This window comes from Aphis gossypii, chromosome 3 (genome assembly GCF_020184175.1).
Source record: "Aphis gossypii isolate Hap1 chromosome 3, ASM2018417v2, whole genome shotgun sequence".
NCBI lineage: Eukaryota > Metazoa > Arthropoda > Insecta > Hemiptera > Aphididae > Aphis > Aphis gossypii.
Window position 1 is genome coordinate 44,942,330 of NC_065532.1, and position 22,808 is coordinate 44,965,137.

At 27.8% G+C, this 22,808-nt stretch overlaps 5 protein-coding genes across 5 annotated transcripts; 3 read left to right on the forward strand and 2 right to left on the reverse strand.

The window, feature by feature from the left end:
* Positions 1-1,297, forward strand: LOC114128354 (V-type proton ATPase subunit F). The gene is made up of 5 exons (XM_027992854.2): positions 1-191; positions 350-431; positions 491-573; positions 646-768; positions 839-1,297. Exons 1-5 carry the CDS (start codon positions 138-140, stop codon positions 863-865), a joined length of 369 nt encoding a protein of 122 aa, XP_027848655.1. The 5' UTR covers positions 1-137; the 3' UTR covers positions 866-1,297.
* A 1,584-nt stretch (positions 1,298-2,881) lies between these two features.
* Positions 2,882-4,154, forward strand: LOC114128378 (uncharacterized). Its single transcript, XM_027992887.2, has 3 exons — positions 2,882-3,457; positions 3,532-3,760; positions 3,848-4,154. The coding sequence occupies exons 1-3, from the start codon at positions 3,260-3,262 to the stop codon at positions 4,084-4,086; spliced, it is 666 nt and encodes a 221-aa protein (XP_027848688.1). The 5' UTR covers positions 2,882-3,259; the 3' UTR covers positions 4,087-4,154.
* On the reverse strand, positions 4,147-5,760 carry LOC114128379 (60S ribosomal protein L35a). The gene is made up of 4 exons (XM_027992888.2): positions 5,599-5,760; positions 5,166-5,441; positions 4,642-4,800; positions 4,147-4,238 (listed from the first exon to the last, which is right to left on the reverse strand). Exons 2-4 carry the CDS (start codon positions 5,439-5,441, stop codon positions 4,215-4,217), a joined length of 459 nt encoding a protein of 152 aa, XP_027848689.1. The 5' UTR covers positions 5,599-5,760; the 3' UTR covers positions 4,147-4,214.
* Positions 5,761-6,390: 630 nt separating this feature from the next.
* Positions 6,391-11,978, forward strand: LOC114128377 (ubiquitin carboxyl-terminal hydrolase 1). The gene is made up of 8 exons (XM_027992886.2): positions 6,391-6,858; positions 7,409-7,558; positions 9,163-9,407; positions 9,490-9,695; positions 9,773-10,083; positions 10,148-10,411; positions 10,468-10,648; positions 10,736-11,978. Exons 2-8 carry the CDS (start codon positions 7,420-7,422, stop codon positions 11,346-11,348), a joined length of 1,959 nt encoding a protein of 652 aa, XP_027848687.1. The 5' UTR covers positions 6,391-6,858; positions 7,409-7,419; the 3' UTR covers positions 11,349-11,978.
* Positions 11,979-14,094: 2,116 nt separating this feature from the next.
* Positions 14,095-15,042, reverse strand: LOC114128351 (uncharacterized). The gene is made up of 2 exons (XM_027992848.2): positions 14,395-15,042; positions 14,095-14,319 (listed from the first exon to the last, which is right to left on the reverse strand). Exons 1-2 carry the CDS (start codon positions 14,821-14,823, stop codon positions 14,176-14,178), a joined length of 573 nt encoding a protein of 190 aa, XP_027848649.1. The 5' UTR covers positions 14,824-15,042; the 3' UTR covers positions 14,095-14,175.
* Between the last annotated feature and the right edge of the window lie 7,766 nt (positions 15,043-22,808).

Here is a 22,808-nt window from a genome sequence, read left to right on the forward strand (position 1 = left end):
ATAAAGGCTTTCTCTCTTTTACGCTCGAGTGTGAACTGTAAAATTACTATAATACTATCTGAATTGGGAAGAGTTTTTGTCAACGATCTCGTGTTTAGAATATTATTATACCGAAATAAATAATCATATTATTAAAAATGGCCATGCACTCTGCAGTTAAGGGTAAATTATTGGCTGTGATTGGAGACGAAGTAAGTATAGTTACAAAAGTAATTGCTGCATTACTATACACGATAAACGTACAGGAGACCCGCCCTTTTGGGTTGATGAATGTATAATACTATGTTTTTTCGATTTTCTGCAGTAAATAATGTCCTGCAAACATATTTACGTTTTGTTTTCGTTCTAGGACACATGTGTTGGTTTCTTGTTGGGCGGTATCGGTGAAATAAATAAACACAGACACTCGAATTTTATGGTTGTTGACAAAAGTAATTATTATATTAAAAGACAATGAAACTGGTTTAAATGTATTTTTGTTGTTATTTAGACACAGCAATAATTGATATTGAAGAATGCTTTAAAGGGTTTGTCAAACGGGATGACATTGACATAATACTCATCAACCAAAATGTAAGCAATAAATCTATAGTAATGATGTTTTCACATTTGATATGAAAAGCATTTTGTTTAAACTTTTAATAGGTTGCTGAAATGATTCGTCATGTAATTGAGGGACACACGCAACCGATCCCAGCCGTCCTTGAAATTCCTTCCAAGGATCACCCATATGACGCTAGTAAAGATTCAATTTTGCGTCGTGCCAAAGTAAGTACCGTGTTTGATTTTTGTAATTTTCTATTTACATTGGATGTCTAATTGTTTTTTTTGATTATAGGGAATGTTTAATCCTGAGGATGTATGATAAATTCATTTACCAAATTATTTTATCATTTGTTTTTATTGTTAGATTGATCACTTTTATTTTAACATTCCATTTCAAATTATTTATTATATATTCATATATCCAGAAAAATGTTTATTAAAAATATTATATTGTTTATCAAGATATAACAATAGTTTTTATTAAAATAAGTAAGCTGAAGTGTCATACATATTATGTATGTTTCGTATTCTACAATAAAATTATAAAATAAAAATGTTATTGTATTAAAAAAAAATAAGATGTGGAAAATTACATTTATAATTTTCATAAATCTTAAATACCAAATTACCAAGATGGTACTACATGTTTTTCCTTAAAATCCTGTCACTTAGTAAAAAAATGTCAATAATAAAGTCTGTGAGCCAATGTATTTATCTTTTGTAAAAAATAAATTAAAACCAAAATGTTGAATGATGTTTCATTTGATTTTTTGATATTTATGTATTACGGTTCATTAGTGGAATTAATTTTCTTTCAGATTCCAGAGTAGTCTTTTTAGTCGTCAATATTTCTATTAATATAATGCAGGGTCAGACTGGGCCGCTATCATTATTTACACCTGTCTGGTACAGAACAATCCAACCTGCATAGGGTTAAAAATATTTTTTTTGCAGAGCACTGAGCCTATTGGTTCTTTTCATCCTTGATATAATGTTATTGAAAGTAGTTGTGACAAATATATGTTATAGTAAAGTGAGGTATATGTTTGTCACTTAATATGCTACATGCATACAGATTCAAATTTACCAATTCACCTAAATCATTAAATATAATTGTATTGGTCATAATATAATTATTTAATATACAAGAACATTACATTTTTGAGTATCCTTGTATAATAATGTTATATTTATATTATAGTTGCACAAACTAAAAAGTATAAAAATTTTTTAAAAAACTATTTTTGATATTAATTATACTTTTATAAAATTAAACTTGTAAGTTAACCATCATTGGAAAGATCCTATACATTTTCTCAATTTATATTCTGAAAACTTGTTAATAACATTGTCGAAATTCAGGGAAAATGAATAAATAATTTTAATTAAAAATATAGTTAATTTTGCTTCATTGTAGTCTGTGAGGCTTTATGTGATGTATTATAGCATTAGCAAAAATATGGTTATGTCTGTAATAATAATTTTGGTAATAAAATAATAAATACTTGTACTCACAAACTAAACTTTAACATTCAAATACTTAGTGTTTAGGTTATTTCAAAAGATTTGATAACCCATGTTGGCAATCTACTGTTTTATGATAATGTTTTTTGATTGATATATGTTGCTATTGGTCTTTATTTTACTTTTATTATTACATTATTTTGACTACTTTTTTTTCTGAAAATATGGAATTTATAATATTGTCATTTAATTATAGTACTATATTTTTTTATCATATTAAACCTATTGTTTAAATTTTATGGTTTCAGTATGATCTACTAATAAAAAATCTTGTATTATACATAATTATAAAATAGTTAGCATGTTTTTTTATGATTATAACAAATTTCTTTGAAATTGGAACTTCTAATTGAAATAAATAAAAATTGTACTGATATATATACATACACACTATTTTCAAGGATTTTGACTCAATGAATAATTTTTTATTGTTATTTATAGAAAATAAAACTAAAAACAATTGAAAATGTATCATGTTTATACATAGCTCAAATATACTTAAATTTTATTATAGAATGATAATAAATATTTGTTGACATTTTAATTTTTTTTGATTATAAAAAAACTACTGTGAATTTTGATATCCTTAAGTACAAACTAGGTAAGTAGTATAGCATGTATAATATACTTTTATACTTCTGTTTATAATACAATAAAAGACAACTATCAAATTGAATAAAGGTTTCTAAAAATTCTTTTTTAGATTTTGGTCATTCAGGTTCTTAACAATTTTCATAATTGACATGCTTAATTTAGAAGTAAATTATTGGTAATAACTATGTAAATACATAACATTAATACGCAATTTGTTTATCATAGTGAATTCAAATTTTTTTGTATGTAGATAATTTACTACTATAATTTAAAAATAATTGAATGTTTACATTTCTAACCTTGGTAATATATTTGAGTGGGCAATACTTTTATTGTTATAAGAGGAGGGGTTTACTGAGGCATTGACTTATTGAGATATTAAGACTGATGTAAAAAAAAAATGTTTTCTATTTAAAAGCAAAAATTAAAATGAATAATAATAATTTATAGTACTTGATTGTCATTTCACTTTATCAGTGTCTGTGTATGACAGGAAGTATAAAATTTTGATAATTCTTTAAAAATAAAATGATATAATTTAACCTACTTAAAGGGTAAATTTAATCTCGTTAAGTTCAAACTACCTACACAATGAATGGTTAACTCACCAGATACTGTATTGCGGTTTAAGCATTCGCTTCTATGCTCTCAAGGCAAAATGGACTCTTTGTACTTAGTTACATTACACTTAATTATCTATGTATGTTCAACACATGGTGTACCTATTGATGATGATCAAGCACTAAAACCATGTCCAAAAATTACACCTTTCAAAAAAGTCAACATCGATCAGGTAAAAAGGAAAAAATTAAATATTAAAAATAATATAATTTTATAACGAAATAATCGGCAAAATGAATTTTGCAGTTATTGGGAAAATGGTTTTTGGCTATAATGGTGATAGAATCAGAACATGAAGAATTTGTTGAAGATGGTGTTTGTATTCATGGTGAACTTTTGCGATATAATAAAACCACATTGAGACAAGTATGGAACATTGATAATCCATTATTAATTGGTGACCACAGTGCTGTTATTGAATTGCCAACAATAGAAAATGAAGTAGGAATTTGGTCAATACAAAGTCCACTAGGAGGTACTCTATTAAATATTAACAATATTCTACAACCTAATATTAATCATTATTATTAATCCATTATTTAATATTTATGATTTTGTATAGGAGAAATAACTGCAACTATAATTGATGCAGATCCTGACGCACATTTGATATTGGCGTTTTGTGGTAAAAAAGGATCAGACTCATTACACATGTGGACTGTAGTAGTAACACGTCAAAACGGAATTGCAGCACCAGAAACCTTAAAATTATCAGCCATTTTAGTCAAACACGGTTATAATCCAATGGCAAGTAAAATTATAAGCTGGAAAAATTGTCCGATTTATACCATGATACCTTGATAATCTTAACAGTTATTTTGTATGATATAAACTAATAGTAAAATAAATAAAAATACAGAATTATACAATTTTTTTAATTTTTTTTTATTTTTTTGTTAACTGAAAATTGTCAATTGTATTACAATAGCTTATATACGAGAAGGATACAACATCTGAAACAAAAACAAAAAAAAATTGTTAGACTATAGAATTACAATATTTATATTTAAAAATATGGGATGTGTTAAACTAAAATTTATTCATCTTATTTAAACTCAGTTAATTTTTCAAAAATTAAGTAAAATAATTTGTGAATATACTTGTAATGGTCAAAAGAAAAAAGAATTAAAATTGGTCATTTTCATTGGTTTATATTGGATTTGAATCTAACATAGGGATATACTCATTGCTCACAAGTTAATTAGGGTTTGTTATCCCTACATAAATATGAATTATAGATTGTTTGAGGAACCCAGTATTCAACTCAGCATAGAATTATTTGATTCAGATTAACTTACGTAGCTAATACATAGCAGTTAAATTAATTCTAGAATGTTTTAAGAAAAAAATGCTTACAATCCTGACACGATGACCCATTGCTTTAGCGGGAAGGTTGGTCTTAAATTTGGCTCGTACAGATCCTGTGGCACCATGGGGACGGGTTACTTTGCCCCAAATAGCGCGGACCTTGGACTTCTTCTTTGGGCGTCCAGGGACTGACACTAATCGCTTGGCCTGGAAACAGAAATTAAGTTTAAATTATTTTAAGTGGACAATTTGTGATTTACAAATCAATTTATAATCATAAAAACTAAAAAAAAAAAAGGTTAGAAATAGGTAAAATTTCAATATTATCGGAAAATGTAGGTAGTTAAAAAATGTCATATATTCGAGACATGTTGGCATTGTTAAATTTAATTAAAATAATTTGACACTATTAGTAATATCAGATACTATCTTGTAAATGTAGTATATATACAGATATAAGTAAATATTAAATGCTTTTTGGATATTAAGGATACTAAATACAAGTCATCATGACTTGTAAATTATTAAGAAATTGTACAAAGTATTAAAAATTAAAATCAAGTAATACATACCCTGTAGACATAAGCGACACGTTTTCCAACATAAAACCAAGAGTCGGCTTTGGAATCACATCCGTCAACTTTAAGTAGAGCGGTGTTTTCGTGTTGATTGCGGAGTCCTCTGCGGAAACCTGTGAACACTGCCCTAGAGTACAAACGTCCGTAGGGCCTCTTCTGGCGCCTTTTCTGTTTAACTACTTTCTTTTCTTTGTCGGCAGATTCAACGACTTTTTCAGTTTTGACCTTTGCGGCCGATTTACTGGCTTTTTTAGCGGACGCCTCTGGCATCTAAAACAGGCAAAACAATACACGGTTTTGAATTTTTATCCGATCCGATCCTTTGATTTGGAGAACGTTTCGCGGTTAATCTCACATTAATGGCCACAGTAAAGGGTACAGAGTTGTTTTTAAAAACTAAATGTGAATTCTAAACGAAAATACATACCTTTGAAGTGCGTTGAAACGTTGACGAAAATCAAATCGTTCGACGACAACGGCGAACAGTAAGAGTAAAAAGAGGAATTATCGTACAGTAAACAAACGCACTATAACCTGAAAAAGACTCGTGTCCCGAAAAGTGGAGGGGGACTTAACACCGTATGTCTGCACGCATCATGGAGAAATAAAATACAAAGTGATAAGCGCCGTACTCTGCCCGAGGGAGTTCAAATATTCGCGGGTACGTCTGTCCAAAACGAGTAAATTTAAAAACTGTCTTAGGATTGGCCAAGATATTTGATTTACATAATATTATTATATTCTGTAAAGATTCTGTATAGATCTCAACCACAGATTTCAATAAAGAACTAGATAGCGAACTCCTGCTATCAATATTGAAGCCAGGTTTTTCGGTTGGCATTATATGGTATTTTAAATGGTAAATATTAATTACGTTGTATTGTATTTTATGATGTCTAAACCTGTTGTTTAAAAAAATTAAGAATATTTTATAGAAATCATTTTTCATTTATTTCTATATTTTACCATTGAAAACGATGTTATTCCTAATACATGTTTATAGGAAATGTAATGTTTTGCCAACCGAAAACATGGCGGAAACTGATACACGAGCTTCAATGTTAATAATATAAATAATATACGAGTTCCTTATCTAGTTAGAATAGAAGTCTGTAATCTCAACCGTTACTGGTCGTGAAATTGAATAAGATGTGCAATCGCAATCTGCGGCGCGAGAGATCGTGAAAATCCACAGATATATATTTGTGTGAAAATCCGACGGGTGGGTGGACCACATAGATAATACTATCTTTAATCGCGGTGGACGGTCTTCGGAAATACCTCCAGAAGGTTTTTCCTCCAGAGGTGCTATCCCCATTCCCCGGCAGCCAGGTGCCCGCACGCACTAATTATTGTCGGTGTTGTGTAACTGTGTAAGTACAAAGTTGTGTTAACACGACAAAATGGTGGACCAGCCCGTGTCGTCGGTTCGCCCGTGATAATCGTCTCGTTGACACAGTCTTAGGTGAAGTGGTTGTGAGCAGATACCTACTCGATAGTAAAACCGAGAAGAGCTACTGCTGGATTAAAGAACGCAAGTGCTGATCTCCCGATCTCCGTTCGCCAGACGCGCCTTAGAACACTAAACGCGCGCTAGCTGTTTTGGTTCGGTGACATTTGAAAACGATCACCGCGGATTCTTTCTATGCACACACGTTATTTCCATGAAATCTCCTATGTCCGATTGGTGAGTGTAAATCGACCACTACGATATTGTCGCTGTAATTCTATATACTCTACAATCTCAATTGGTAGTCGTTAAAATATTATCACGCCATCCGCCCCTTTGGATACTTTTTTACAAATTCGTGCGAAAACGAAAGACTTCAACTGTTTGTGTGGTCGGCCGAATTCGATATCGCTGCTGAACCATTGATAGTATTTCGCCTTACTATCAGTACCCGCGGTTAATGTTGTATTTGATTTTCACTAGTGAATTTGACTTATTTGACTTATTCTATGCATGTATGTAACTAAGGAATTAAGTAAACTGTAATTGAACAGGAAATAGACCATTAGCCTAATAAATTTCTGGATCTTGCTTAATGATGAAGTCTCAAAGAATAAATTGTAACCAATTTTTAAATTATTACTGGTTTCTTAGATAAAAGCTATCTACCTGTTGAGAAGTTTTTTAGTTTGATAAAATATGAGTTCATGGTTCAATTCAACTTAACAGGCTTGTCTATACTAGTTCAATTCCATCATTGCTAATAGATTGTTATTATATATTTCAGGGTTAAGAAAAATGACAGTTTTATCGTCAGCAGAGACAGCTGAACAGCCACCTCGCAAGAAGTTGTGTTTATCAGCATCCAGGCAACTACAATCTAAATCCTATGCACTCTCTCAACTTAATCCGATGGCATCACCTCTTGATCAGCCTGGTAACTGAAGTTTACAATTTTTCAATCAAGTTTTGTTAACTTAAAATATTGCTATTTGCAATTTCTGAATTGTTCGCAGTTAAATAATTTATTTTAGTTGTAAACAATTGCTGTTCAATAAGTCTGTATTGTACTTTCATTATTGATTGATTCTATAATTTTTTAATATGGAACCAGACTTCGAAAGCCACGTTATGTGGTATTTATTAGGTTACAGTTTTCTAATGTTTACTGTACCTTTTATTGGATTTTTTTCTATGAAATATTTTCTTGGTCAAGTTCTAAATATCCAAGGATATAGAGTTATAGCTATATCCGTTGTTTTTGCTGTTATTATTGTACAATTGATAATTTATAGTTATGTAAAACAAGCATTTAATGAACCTGTCGATACAGTTGATGATACTGATGGTCATGAAGATGATGAAAATGAGGTTAACATAGAAAAAAAGGATCAATAGTGTTATATAATTTTTTATCATAACTTAATATTTTCAGCGTTCTTTTATTTTAGTGATATTAACCAAGTTGTAAAATTATTGCATGTAGATTTTAAGCATTCCTTATAAACTTTATTATTATAATCTAATAAACTTACTTTATTATTTACATTCCAATATTATTTATTATTATTCATAATTTATAATCTTGTTATTTATCTATAAACAAATTTATCTTATAATTTTATTGATTGGCTGGTAAATATTTTACTTTTAAATGAATAAATATATATATTATTAACCCCATTTAGTATTTTTTTTTATCTTTATACACGTTCTGTAAAAAAATATCTTATTGAAAAATCCTATGCACTTAACTATTATAACAAATCTTAATACCTATTTATATATTATACGTCAATCTTATAATTAGCTTAAATTCGTCAAAATAGTTAATTGAAAGTGTCTTTACATTTTATGTAATGTGGCTTAATAAGCAATTAATATAAAATGTAGTATAGTTTTTAAGTAAAATGTATGTATTCAAGTAAAATGATACATACTAACATAATGAAAGTCATTATTTTATCATCAATACAAAACTATTTTATCACTTTAAAAAGTTAAAAGATATTTTTAAATTTTTTTAAGACATTTAATAATTATTACTTCAAAATTTATTGAAGTTAATTTATTTCCAATATATAGTAGGTATATAATATGTTTAAGAAGAGTAGAAGGAAGTATGAATGCCAAGACAATTAAAGACTTAAATTAAGTGTTATGGTTTAAATATTTAAATCAATTAAAAAAAAAAAATAAATATTATAAAACTTCTTCCATTTGGTGTTAATTTAGGTTTATATTATTTTTAGTGTTATCTAAATCATTGTTAGTAGTATATTTTGTATGTCTACTGATATAAAGAAAATCTTATTTAGTGTGTTGAATGTTTTAATTTGAGGTTTAATTTTAAATTCAAACTTAGTAAAAAATAAAAATTCTTATCCTTTTGAAGGCTTTTAAATAATAATAGTTTATTTGTATTAAATAATTAATTTGTTAATTTAGATGAATATAATAATTTTATTAAAATAATGCGTTATGAAATGTAAATTTACATTCTACTACAGACAATTTATATTATTTTAATTTTCTTTAAAGTTATTCGGCATATCAAGCAACAGCAACAACTGCAGCAGCAACAACAGCAGCAGCAAATAAACTGTTCTTGTGACAATGAAAGTAATGGATCCCCTGGTGTGGCAACTTTATGCAATCTTGGTAACACCTGTTTTCTAAATAGTGTTTTATACACATTAAGATTTGCACCTTCATTTTTGCACAATCTTCATCACCTAATCACTGAGTTACAAGAGATCACGGGGCGGTCAACAAACGGACTCAAGGTACCAGGCTTAAGCAAATATATTTATTTTAATATTTTGTAAAATTTAATTTCTTCATGTCATTTTATTTAATTTTTCACAGGGAAAATGCTCTTCTCTGGGCAGAAGTACGAGCTCAGTCAGCAGCAAAATGTGGAACTTTCAATCATCATTAAATGTTAGTATGAATGATTTAAAAATTATACAAGTTACTGAACGTCTTCACCAAGTATTTGAAGCATTACATAATTGTGAGCTCAAAGATAGTTCAGATCCATATCAACCTGAAGTATTTTTGCAATCTTTAAGGTAATAATAAATTATAAATGTTTTTATAAATATTATTAATTTTAATTCTATTTCAATGTTGTGTTAAATGTTAATAGAGATGTCAACCCAATTTTCGAAGGAAATCAGCAACATGATGCCCATGAACTTCTTGTCTGCTTGTTAGATAATATTCGAGAAGGATGTAAATTAGTCATGCAGCATTCTGCTCAAGTGAATTGTTTTGTTGCACCTGCCCCAGTCATTCAACCTGTTGCACCTAACAAATTGAAAAAATTTTCTGGACAAGTACGAAAGTCTTTAAAAATTGCATCCAGTAGTAAAACACGGCCAGTCAATGGTAATCTTCCGCCCAATGTTAATATTCCTAGTGATAAAGTGGTTTTATCCGAAAATGACAATTTTGCTGGTACAAAAGTTAATCATAAATCATGAAAATTCTAAAGAATTTACTACCTAAATAATTTTTTTAGATGACAAACAAATGTATGTAGTTAATGGAACTACAAATGCTGTCCAATCTGATGAAAATGAAAGCATTCCTAGTGGCAGCAGTAGTAGTAGTAGTAGTAGTACATCAATGTTTGATGATTTTCAAGGTGTATCTTTACTTCGCACCACATGTTTAGAATGTGAATTTGTTACAGAACGGAAAGAGAGTTTTTGTGATATCTGTGTTCCTATAAATGGTTTAACTAATGGAGACATATCACCTGAAAATGAATTCAACCCATATGGTTTGTTGATTATTTTCATATTTATTTCATTTATATTAATTATATATACATTCTAGATTATGATAGTGTAAACAAATTGTATCATTCTGCAATAGTAACTGAAGAATATTTACAAGACACTGACAAATATTGGTGTGAACAGTGTTGTCGATATAATGAAGCTAAACGAAGTGTTGGTTATGAAAGTTTACCTCGATTACTGACATTACATTTAAAACGATTTTGCACCAACTATAGGTATATATTTATAATTGTTCATTAGCTCATAAATTAGGAGCATACATGTGTATAAAAATAAATATCAATTAATAAATTCATTTTTAGAGCTGTTGTGTCAAAAGTAAACGAACACATGCCAACTCCTTTAACATTGGAGTGTTTTTGTGAAGAGTGTTTATCTCTCAATTCACAACAACAAACTCGAGCACATAGTTACCAGCTATATGCCATAATAATGCATTTGGGTGCTACAATTGCTTCTGGGCATTATGTCGCATATGTTAAGGCTCAGGACAACCTTGATGAGTATATCAACTGTCCTCGTGATCGACGCAAGACTGGAAGTCTTTCCGTCACACCCAATGGTACTTTACCAGCAAATTATAAAAAATCATCAATATCAAATGGTCTTTTTCGATTTTTAAAAATATCTTCGAAAACATCTTCAGGAGCTCCTAATAGTCAATCAAGTGATTCAATTGATGATTCAGGAAAAGTTTCTTCGTTAGGACGGTGGTGCCGTAGTCTAGAATGCTGCGGTGTAAGAATATTAGATAACTCAGAAGGTGGAGATAGCATGTGGTTAGAGTGTGATGATGAAACAGTAAGAACTATGTCGGTTGCACAATTAACACAAATTTTAGAATCTAAATCATCCAAGAACTCAGCATTAACTCCGTATTTATTATTTTATGTCAAAGTCAACCACAGCGAATAATGAATTATTTACTTCATATTAATAAAAAATCCTGGTTATATTAATTTGGTGACAAATTGTAAATCAGAACTTCAAGTGTTGGCACCCTTACCAAAGACTAATATTTAAGTGCACTTTGCTGCTATAACTTTTAATATTTTAAAGTTAACTATACACAAAATATTCATAACTTTTATTATTAAAATTATATAATTACCTAATACAATCAATCTCCACCAGGCACGAACACAAGGAAAAAATTGGTGGAGGAAGGGGTTTGAAAAAGTTCATAAATATCGTACTATACCCAATTAAAAATAAGGCAGTGACCTGGTGGCCAAGTTGTGTGCATGAGTGTGACTTTGTTCTGCAGCGCTAGCATACCCGATCGGAATTGTTTGAATAGGTGAGGGACTAAACGTCTGACCGTCACAGATGAAAACTGGTTGCCGCCGGGTCACGGTCTTATTTTGAATTGGGTACTAGTTATTTATATTGTATTTATTTCAGGTACATTATAAAATAATATATAGACGTCTTGGTACTTTGGCCATTATATCTTCTATGGTTTCATTGTAGATCATTTTCGTCAATATTACGTCAATTTACAAACCACGGTAAAGTTTTATAACTAATAATATATTTTTTGTTCCTGATATTTCCCGGGGGGAGGAGGGGGTGTAAACACCCAAAACCCCCACGCGTTTGTGCTTGATCACCACCATTACATTAATATACTATACCTAATTTAAATTAAATTAATATACGATTATCATAAATATTATACTATACTTTTCAACTTAAAGCAATAATTAATAAATATTTTATTTTTAAGACATATTGATGACTGTATTATTGTACATTATTTAGCCGTACAGTTGGGATTCTATTAATTTTTGTTATTCAAAGTGATTGTATTATTGAAGCAATAAAAAGTATTTTAAAACTTGGAATAAAGTTGACAACTAAAATTAAAAATAATTTTGATAAATATTGGATGTATTATTAAATATTTAATATATTATGACTATTATTACTAGAGTATACTTAATAGAAATAAACATCCATTATCCAATGAGTGTTTATATCATTAAAATTATTTGTGTGCCAAATTCTAAAATACTTTTTGTTCTTTTAAAGTATTAAAAGAAAATAATGGCTGTGGTTAATTTTGATGTGAATAAATTAGGTATTTTGTTTTAATTTCACCTCAAAATAATTTAGATTGAAAGAAATTATAAGGTTTCACAAACAATTAATTTTAAGAACTAAACTTGATAAAACTGTCCTTAAGTCTTATTTATATTATTTACATGTTGTTACACAGTTATTTAGTTAGCTGTGTGGTATTTCTTTAATGAATTGTACTAAACATTAGAATAGGTATATATGCATATACACATATAAACAAATGTTTCATTATTGCAGTAATAATAAATAATCACTTTAGTATAATTTTTAAATTATGTATTGTGAACATTTTAAAATAAAATTTGTGCTTATCTCAATAATAAATCATTATAATACTATACTATAATATACTAGTTTGATATTGTGATGATTATTATTATAGAATTAAATTTTTATACCTACCATAAGTCCTACAATTTTTAAAAGTATGATATATGGTATTATTTCTAAATAATTTGTTAATTAATCATTTATAAGACTAAAAACTTGATAAATATTGGGTTATATTATATTAAATGTTAATTTTGTAACATTTAATTGTATTTTATAGTGGTAGGTTTTTTAAAAAGTTTTTAATTATTGATGTGAAGCCTTATGATTAATTATTTGCTTTTTATAAATGTGATATGTTTGTTATCGTAGACTGTTAGATTCCAATTAAGCATTAGAAATTTTCCACAAAACTAAATTTTAATATAAGTTCTAATACTGCACAACTCCTATAACTGAAAAATAAAAGCATAATGTATTATTAAAAAAAATCATTTTTGGATACAAATAACATAAATTGCAAAAATTGTTGGTGAATAGAGATTATGTAAGGTCTTTGAATTGGAAATTGAGTACTTTATTCTTGTTTTAACATCTTATAATAATTATAATTACATATATAAAAAAAATATGCTAATCATTTTTATTCTCAAGGTAGGTATGTAATGATAAGTTAGAATACTTGATACTTCCAAATAACATAAAATTGTATTTAAATAATGTAAATATTAATTATGTCATACCAAAACTTCAAAATATAATGTTATAGTGTCCTAATAAAAATGTGTTTTCAACAACCAATGTTATAATTATTGGCATATAATTACATATTTTTTGTTTTAAAAAATAATCGTATAACAGAACTCATAATTTTTTGTGTCTTCCTCAAGTATAATTGGCTCAAGTAGGTTTTTGTTTTCTCATTTCCATGTACCTATGCTTGTATTATAATAATTATTATTGTATTTTAATTTGGATATAACTGATTATGTATCTATATTTATTTTTATGGACGCATATTGTTATGGCTTAAAATTGTGATTAAAACAAAATTATTTCTGTTTACCTATGTGCAGTGTTGTGTTTTTATTTATTTATTTTTTTGTTGTACTTATATAAAATATATGTTGTATTTAAAAAAAAATTGTTGAATCTGAATCATTTTAAAAACAATAAATTTTCTAAAATTTAGTATCAAAATTCATAGAATCCCAACTTCATGAGTAACCAATAAGGAATACTCATGTTACTGTGGATGGTTTGGTATCACTATCAGTGATATTTTATTGTTTTAAACAAATCAATATTATTATATAAATATATTCAATTTATTTTTCTTATAATACAAAATTTATAAAGGAAAAATATATACATAATCAAAATGATTTTACCAATCTAATGCGCCTTCTAAGAATTCAAACGGTACACTGTCTTCAATCACAGTGTCGATATGCTTTTTTTGCAATGTTTTTTTGTTGGTAGCTACCATCACTTTGTGAGAATGTTGCGCCAAAAGCCCAACAAATTGCTCCTAAAGAATGAACGATATGTAATTTAATAATTAGTCATTAATAATAAGTTAATCAGTGTTTGTGCAGCAGCTTACCGTCGCCTTTGTGAGCAGAAACACTGCATCACCAGATACTATATTGACGTCCGGGTCCATTTTCATGATCAACTTCACGCGGCCTGGAGGTAATCCTTTGTGGGTATCTTTTGTCTTGGCATTTGGGGAATTATCTTTCTGCAATTCAGTTGACTGATCTGGATCGGCGTCCACCGGCAAATCGTCGGCCGGGAGGTCATTTTCGTCATCCGAATCGTCAGTGTGATATTCGATATTATCAACAGGTGGTTCGTTGACATTAGAGTCCGTCTTCTGGTTGGCATTTTCTATGACAGACGGTTTGCGATCGTCTTCACGTATTTCTTCTAGTATCTCAGTCAAGACGTTGTCGTGGCCTGTGCTTTCGGGAAAAGTTAAATTTACAGATATCGGTTCGCTGTCAAACAAGTTCGGTGAGTCGTTTTCCATTGTTTTCACTCGCTCCGGAAATTGTGTAACGAAACGAAAATGTTGAATCGACGTGTAACTCGAATCGTCTTGCGACGACTAACAATAAGTGAAGAGATTTAATATGTCATGGCAATGTCCAGTGTACATTATACAATTATATTATGTACAAGAGAAAGAGACGATTGAGTGACTGACAACCGTCGAGGATTTTTGTGTTGTCTGAAATTCAACAGTATTTCATATTGACACTTTAAGAGTTATTATCATATTCAAAGATAACACTTTTTTGGCGGGTAAAATGATAACCTTAAAAATATTCCAACAGAAAAAAATATATGTGCACAAAGAGTTGTCAGACGGAAGACGGCACGGCGATTTTTTATCGTTCCAGTACGTTTAGGTACTTCAACTTCATAGTTAATTATTTATCGACTTGCTATTTGTGATTTGAAAATGCGTTTTATTAAAATATAAATCATATGCCAGTAGAAATGTGTATTATGGTTGATCATGATATTTTATATTATATCCTCGACTTGGTAAGTACTATTAATATATGCTTTATTAACTTACGATTTGTAAAATTATTAATGGAACAGGTATCAACAAACCATGATAATAAGATATATATAAAATAGTAATAATAAATAGTAAATTGTATCTAAAACGTGCTACCAGTGGCGTGAATTGAGTGGTGAAAATGTTGCAATTGCACCACCATAATTGAATTTTGGTAGTGCTGGTTTATATTATTGTACTACGAGAAAATCATAAAAATTGTAAATCTATAATTTTTATTTTTAAAAGTGTACATTTGTTTTACAAATTAAAATTCTGTACTCGTATAAAATTTTAATTTTTGTACGATTGTCGTTTTTTATCTATTATATTCAATCCTGCTTCAACTCGGTAAACATTTTTTCAAAGATAATTTCAATTATCTATTATCCTATCTACCATAATCTACTTAGTCTACAAGTTATTGCTTTAAATTCGAAAGTAATTGATGAATTTGATACGTGTTTTAAATGAGGACGTCGTTTCAGTTTAAAATAAAGAAATATTTGTGGTTTGTTTTCCTCCTCATTTACAGAAGGAATTAGCGTAGGTTAGGTTATATCTACTTTTTCTTTATTTACATAATTTTTTTTTAATTTAAGAAATATTATGAGGTTTATAAACTTATTAAAATAATAATTATTGAACCATATACATTAAAGTATTATAAAATCATATGAATATATTATTTTATGATAATAAATCAAGCAGCTCTGTTATAATAATTGTATACATAGTTATACTACTTAAATAGATATTTGAGAGTGATTTTCATTTTCAATGCATAATGATTAATAAGTATTAACCACCGCGCCCCTTTTTAAATACAATTTAATATTATATAATAATATGTACCTATGGCATATTGTATTTACGTTAGTATAGTAAGAGTTTGGAGTTTTGATTACATTAAAAAATGGATTTTATACAATTTTTGATAATTGTGATAAATTATAATTACATTTATTTATATAATTATATTTAATTATTATACTTGAGATATTTAATATATCATTATATAGTGCGCTTTTTACTTTTTGTGAATTGTATATGTTGCGTTTGCGCTGGTTATTTATTATTTATGCATACCTAGAGAGAATGTTTTCTGCAGTCATTATTCTGGTTACCCGAAAGTTTCTGAACTGAAAAAAAAACACAAAATAGGTACTTGAGAAAGATTGAGAAACTATAACTATTTACTTTAAGTTTTAGCAAGTTAGATTTTCTTATATACCTACTTATATTTTCTATTTGAATTAAAACTTTAACTTTCTGTAGTCTACGATATTAAGGTTTGACATTAAAAACTTGGGAGAGTATGCAATAAACAAAAAAGTGTCCTGTTGCACTTTGAATGTAAGTTTCTTAACCCACCTAGGCAGAGGCGGATAGAGCTATTTTATCTTACCGGGAATTATATTTAAGGGCCCAACATTTTTTTTCTCGCTTCGCTCGGAATGCATCTATAAAAAAGTGTATATTCTTACTCTTATATTATTATTTTATTTTTTATAGTATTAGTTTATTAGTATTCAGTCATAATTAATACATTTTTTTTTAAAGATCACTTTAAGCAGTATTCTTATCAATAATATCATATTAATGTTAATTTTAGTTAACATTTATTTTTCAATACTCATTAACATAATTAAAATTTTTAAATGATTTTGTGACATTGAACAATTGAATAGTATTTTACATACCTACTTAAGTTTTTGTAATCGATGGTATTCTCATTTCTTTACCAGTTACCACGATCATACTTTAAAAATGTACGATATTACGAAATTATCATAATAATGATAATATAGATAACATATTATATTCATTATCCATAATATACATAATATAGAAAACGTACTACAATTTAATGTATTATTAACGTAAAACCGTAAACGCATAAGTATTTATTTTATTATTAATTAATAATTTAATTTAATTTTTTTTATTAATAATTATATACCAAATACCAATAAAATAAACTGTTTCCAAATTGTTTATAGGTAGTTCGATATTATAATAATATTATTATTGTATTATATTATATTATTATTATTATTAATAATAAGTAGGGCTTGGATTTTAATGTATATGCTTCTTTTTTATATGAGATGGAAATCTAATTTTTATACATAAATTCGTTTCACGTTATTCTGATTCCAAATAAACCGATTTATTTTTGCATTTTTTGGTTATTTTTAATGTATAAAATATAAATGCTTTTTTGTGCTTTTTTCAGTTATTTTATCTGTAGAATTTTTAAATGTTTTTTATGCTTCTATAGTAATAATAAAAACTGAATTAATAAGAAACGTAAAAACCCAGAATGCGAACTAAATGTTTATTATTGTTGATTATTAATTTTTTCGTTATCAGCTTGTTAATTAAATGTATTAAACGTATAAAATGTCGATCTGTATATTATAGCCTGCGTACCTATAGGTACAGTTAGTATGCCTTTAACATTGATATCGAACACTTCAAAATTTAAGATTTGGTGTTGTCATTTGAAACCTCTTGTATGAAGTAGGTATGCACCGACTACTTATAAAGTGGATGTAGAGAGTTCGTTTTCTATGTTAAATGTTAAATATCTTGTCGGACAATATCGAGTCAGTTTCACTATTGCAGCAAATCAAAGGAAATACATGGTAGTTAATTCTTTTTTTAAAAACTAATTTTTTAAAATTTTTTATAACTAGTCCAAATTAATTTTTGGTCATGCTTTTTTTTTTAAATAAATATACTTCTTTTTTGCTTTTTTAAAACAATTATGTGCTTTTTTAGTTGCTTATTATGCTTTAAAATCCGAGCCCTGTTAATAAGTAATAATATTTAAAACATAAAATACCGCGTTTAAAATATCTGATAGGTAATGAAAAATAAAATGTAAAATAAAAATTAATAAATTACACCTATTTAATATCGTAAAATCGTAATATTTTAAAGTAGGTAATATGACCTATAAAAAGTTTGTAAACAACAAGAATATCTAAACTAAGTTGAATTAGTTCTTATAATATTTTGATTTATGAACTTGTAATTGGACTTATTCATAGGTAACCTCCAAGGACTGAGAATAACGATGTAAAAGTTATTTGTGCATATAGGAAATATGAAAAATTCTCACGATGTTAAAAATGCCACGTTTCAATTCACTTAGATATACTTATAATATATAATCTATATATTACGTACGAAACATAATATCTATGTTACGTTTGCAATACATTTTGATCGATGACAATACGATAAATATACTCATTTACACGGGAATCTGTCAACTAACAAAACGCTATATCGATTTATCGTGTCACGTCTCCCGTTATACATAATAATCATAGATTTAATAACCAATAATAGTTATTATGAGTCTGGGGCACAAAACGCGATCAAATAACATACGTTCTATGTCTGTTTTTTAACCCGCCAAATATAAATAATGTGTACACGATATCATAATAATATATAATATACTACTCGTTTTATACTCATTATTATACAATGTCTTTGCCTCGTATATATTATTATAATATGGAACATAATGTAATATCATCATACAGCTGCAGTGTGTTAATTTTACGATTACACAGTACGAAACCTTTTTTGCGATTCCGTTCACCGACGACGGTACGGTGGGTGCGGGTTGGCGTTTAATAAAATTATGCAGTACCTATAAAGTATTGTACCTATCGTATTGTAGTACCTGCAGTACGTTTTGTAAGCAAATAGTATTTATTTTATATTGCGCTGCGCATTCACATAATAAAGTCGTCTTATATTATGCAAATCGGTGGTACTTAGAAGAAAAATACGAGAGAAATTAGTCGTGGCGAGCAATACCTAATTGCGTTTATCTATTTATTATTATGGTCATTCTTATTTTAATTACAGACCAACGCTAAAACTGTCCTCCCTTATTTTACATTTTATATCGCTCCGTAATTGTAATATTGCAATTATAATGATAATTAGCAGAACAAGGATGCTGTGTGTATATTAGCCGTACGACGTTCAATTGCGCGACAGTACGTAAATTGTTTATTGCTCCGCGTCACCGACTCGTGTCCGTTTTCACCTCGAGGCGCGTCTGTCCGATTACAAACACGTATTATTATAATATAATATATAATATACGTATTAAATTATACACGTACGTCACTTCATACAATATCGTTCTTTGAATTTCCATCGTAAAACGCCCCGTGGTTTTATGTTACTATAAGTATAATATTCATAATTCTAAATTCATATATAGGTATTAGATAGGAAACTATAATATCTGTAATGTATCATACTATCATGTATTGTATATATTGTGTTTGTTTGTATATTTTGAATTAGGAGCACTTTACACAATATTATTATTATTATGTTATTCTAATGGCTCGGAAAAATATAACGCTACATCCGCAGCTATACTTGTATAGACGTGTAGCGTTTTAATGATATTAATGATTTATTATTTTCTTTTATCAACGATTTAAAAAATATTGCATTCACGTGTGAATTATGAATATATATATTATATACATTTAGTCCGATCGTTTTTAATCTATATCAAGTCGTTTGCAGTATAATCTATTAATTATTACTACCTAACTACGGTTGAAAAGTATTTCTAAGGTCATTTAAATATTAAATTATGCCGTGTTATTATATCGTTGTATAAATTATATGTAGGTATATCTATTTTAAAAACATAATATATATTTTATTAGGTCATCTACCATCTTAATATGGTCAACTAAAAATAATTCTATCATTCATAACACGTTTTAAAAACGGTTTTAAGTATCTTAATAGAATTTAATAGTATTATACATTAATGCGTATACTATTAGAAAATCTTTAACATAAACATTAGTTTTTAATTTAAATTATGTAATAAACAAAATTGCCCGTAGTTAATAAAATAAAGTAGAATTAATTAAGTTTAATTAAAATAATATTATCTTCGTGTAATTAATTTCATTATGGTAACGAGACATTTTAATATTATTTAATTAAGAAGACCTTTCAAGATAAATAATATATGTATGTGTTTGAAACCCAAAGCTCATGTCATATAGCTATTTTATCACATTTTATTATTAGTTTTTATTCTGTTATAATTACACATGATAGTTAAAACATTTGTAAATTTACTATAAAGTGAGTAGTTTATATTCAGTTTTAAAAAATGAAAACATTTTTTTTCAAAATCCTATTGTTTGTAAGTAATTTTGTATTACTTGGAGGTACTATATTATTTACTTATTGGCTCTAATAAATTAATAAACCCAAATTTATTGTATTACACTTCCACAATTAGATTTTAATGTAATTACATCACGGGTTAATTACTATAATTATATATTTATAGTACCTATAATATTATTATATAAATAAGTGGCGCTTAAAATATTGCCAACAATCATATTATAGTTTGTGGTTTTTATCAGGGACGGGTTATAAATTCGCACGAACCTTTTGAATACATTTTCATTAAAAATAAAATGAAAGATACTAACCCGAGTTTAGCAATAAAAAATAATATTTCCTAATAAAATATAAACATTGTGATTTCTACTGTTCTCAAGTATTACTAATTACATATTATATTTTATATTATGTATGTGTACAATGTACATAATATAAATGGCCACGTATGCACATTTCTTTCAGTAAAAGTTTTAGAATTTGTTTAAAAAGTTCAACACTAAATATAACATTAGTTTTTTTATAATAATAAATTATATGAACTATGTATAGAACTATAGGGTATTATCTACCCAACTATTCGAAGCATTCAATTTTAATCTATACACTATAGTATCTTATTTACTTACCTATATTATATTATTATAAATTATAATATGTAGGGCAAATATCTAAAGATTATTTCGGTAATGCTGAGTAAAATCTTTTTGTTTATACTTAGGAGCTCATTAAAACCATATACCTATAGTTTATGATTCATTCATAACTCGTCAAGTTATTAATTTTGAATAATATGTATATTTTAATGGTTAATTATCGCCCTTGTTGATTGATGCTTTGACAGCGTATTATATATTATACTCGTATATTACCAACAAACTTATGAAATATTCAAATAATAAGATTTTGAAACGTATTTGACCATTTACTATTTAGGCATATTTTTTTTTTTATAGAAACCGTTTATAGACTGAATGACTTCACGAAAATAGTAATATATTATACAAGTTGCGATGGAGTACATTTTTATTGGATATTGTACTCGTTTATAATTTTTATTTCTGGAGCGAAAGGAAGGTTTTCCAATGTCATGTATTTTTTTTTTTAAATTCAAAGAGCAGAACTTTACGTGCAGCGACTTTATAGTTTATACTGTGTAGATTGGACATTGTACAGGTTTTTTAAACTCACCTTAATAATAACCACACTGCCTGCTCCTGTATTTTTTAATATGGATAATGTATATTATTAACGAACGCATTCATATAAATGTGTTGCACGAGTTTTGAAAATTTTGAAAACATTTAAAATTGTGGTTGATATGATATTAATTAATAAATGTATAAGTAGGTACCTAAGTAATTACTGTAGATGTGTTTAATTATTTAAATTTTTTAATTGTTGGTGTCAAAATGTTTGCTAGCCATTTTAAAATCATTATCTTTATTAGTCTACAATGTATAAATAGTAGTATATATTTGGATTATGTACGTTTAGAGTGTTTAGACCGTTGCTGAATTTTTTTAGACTTAATATTTCTTTTGATATTTTGATGAAAAATAACAATTTTTTGTGAATTTTATTATTAGCACTGTAATTTTAAAACGATAATAGGAGTTTTAGTCCATGCCTTGTGATTGTAATTTATACAAATGACATCATTGTGCTGTATACTAATTAAATCTTTTTATTATAAGTCGTTCTTTACTGTTATCAATTTTCCATTGGTGGTTGATCAATTGCTGGACTACAGTAAAAATATCCCTATTTAAAATACTGGCTTAATATCAGATTTATAAAGATACTATAGTGTTTTAATTTTATTTTTAGTGGTCCAAAGACGCCGTTTTACATACGATATTATAGATATACCTACACTGGAACGACAATTGTACTAACCTCATCATTATCATCATCATTATGATTATTAACGGTACATTATGTCCACCGGTGCCTTAAATATTTATGTAATAAAATATTGAAGAAACGTTACTCCGTTTTCGATGTCATTAATAGTTTCGAAACGGATTCCGATTTAATATCGAATAAACACATTCGCATATTATATTGATCCTCTCACCACCACCCAGGCCTTGAGATGGTTCATAACAAATATAATAAACGTAACTGGATCGCAAAATCTTGCAATCGTAGGCCGATTAACGATCGCCGCCGCCGGAATTGTGTTTAAAATAATATTATTATTCGGTCATCGATATTATATTATGGCTTGCGGTGGATCG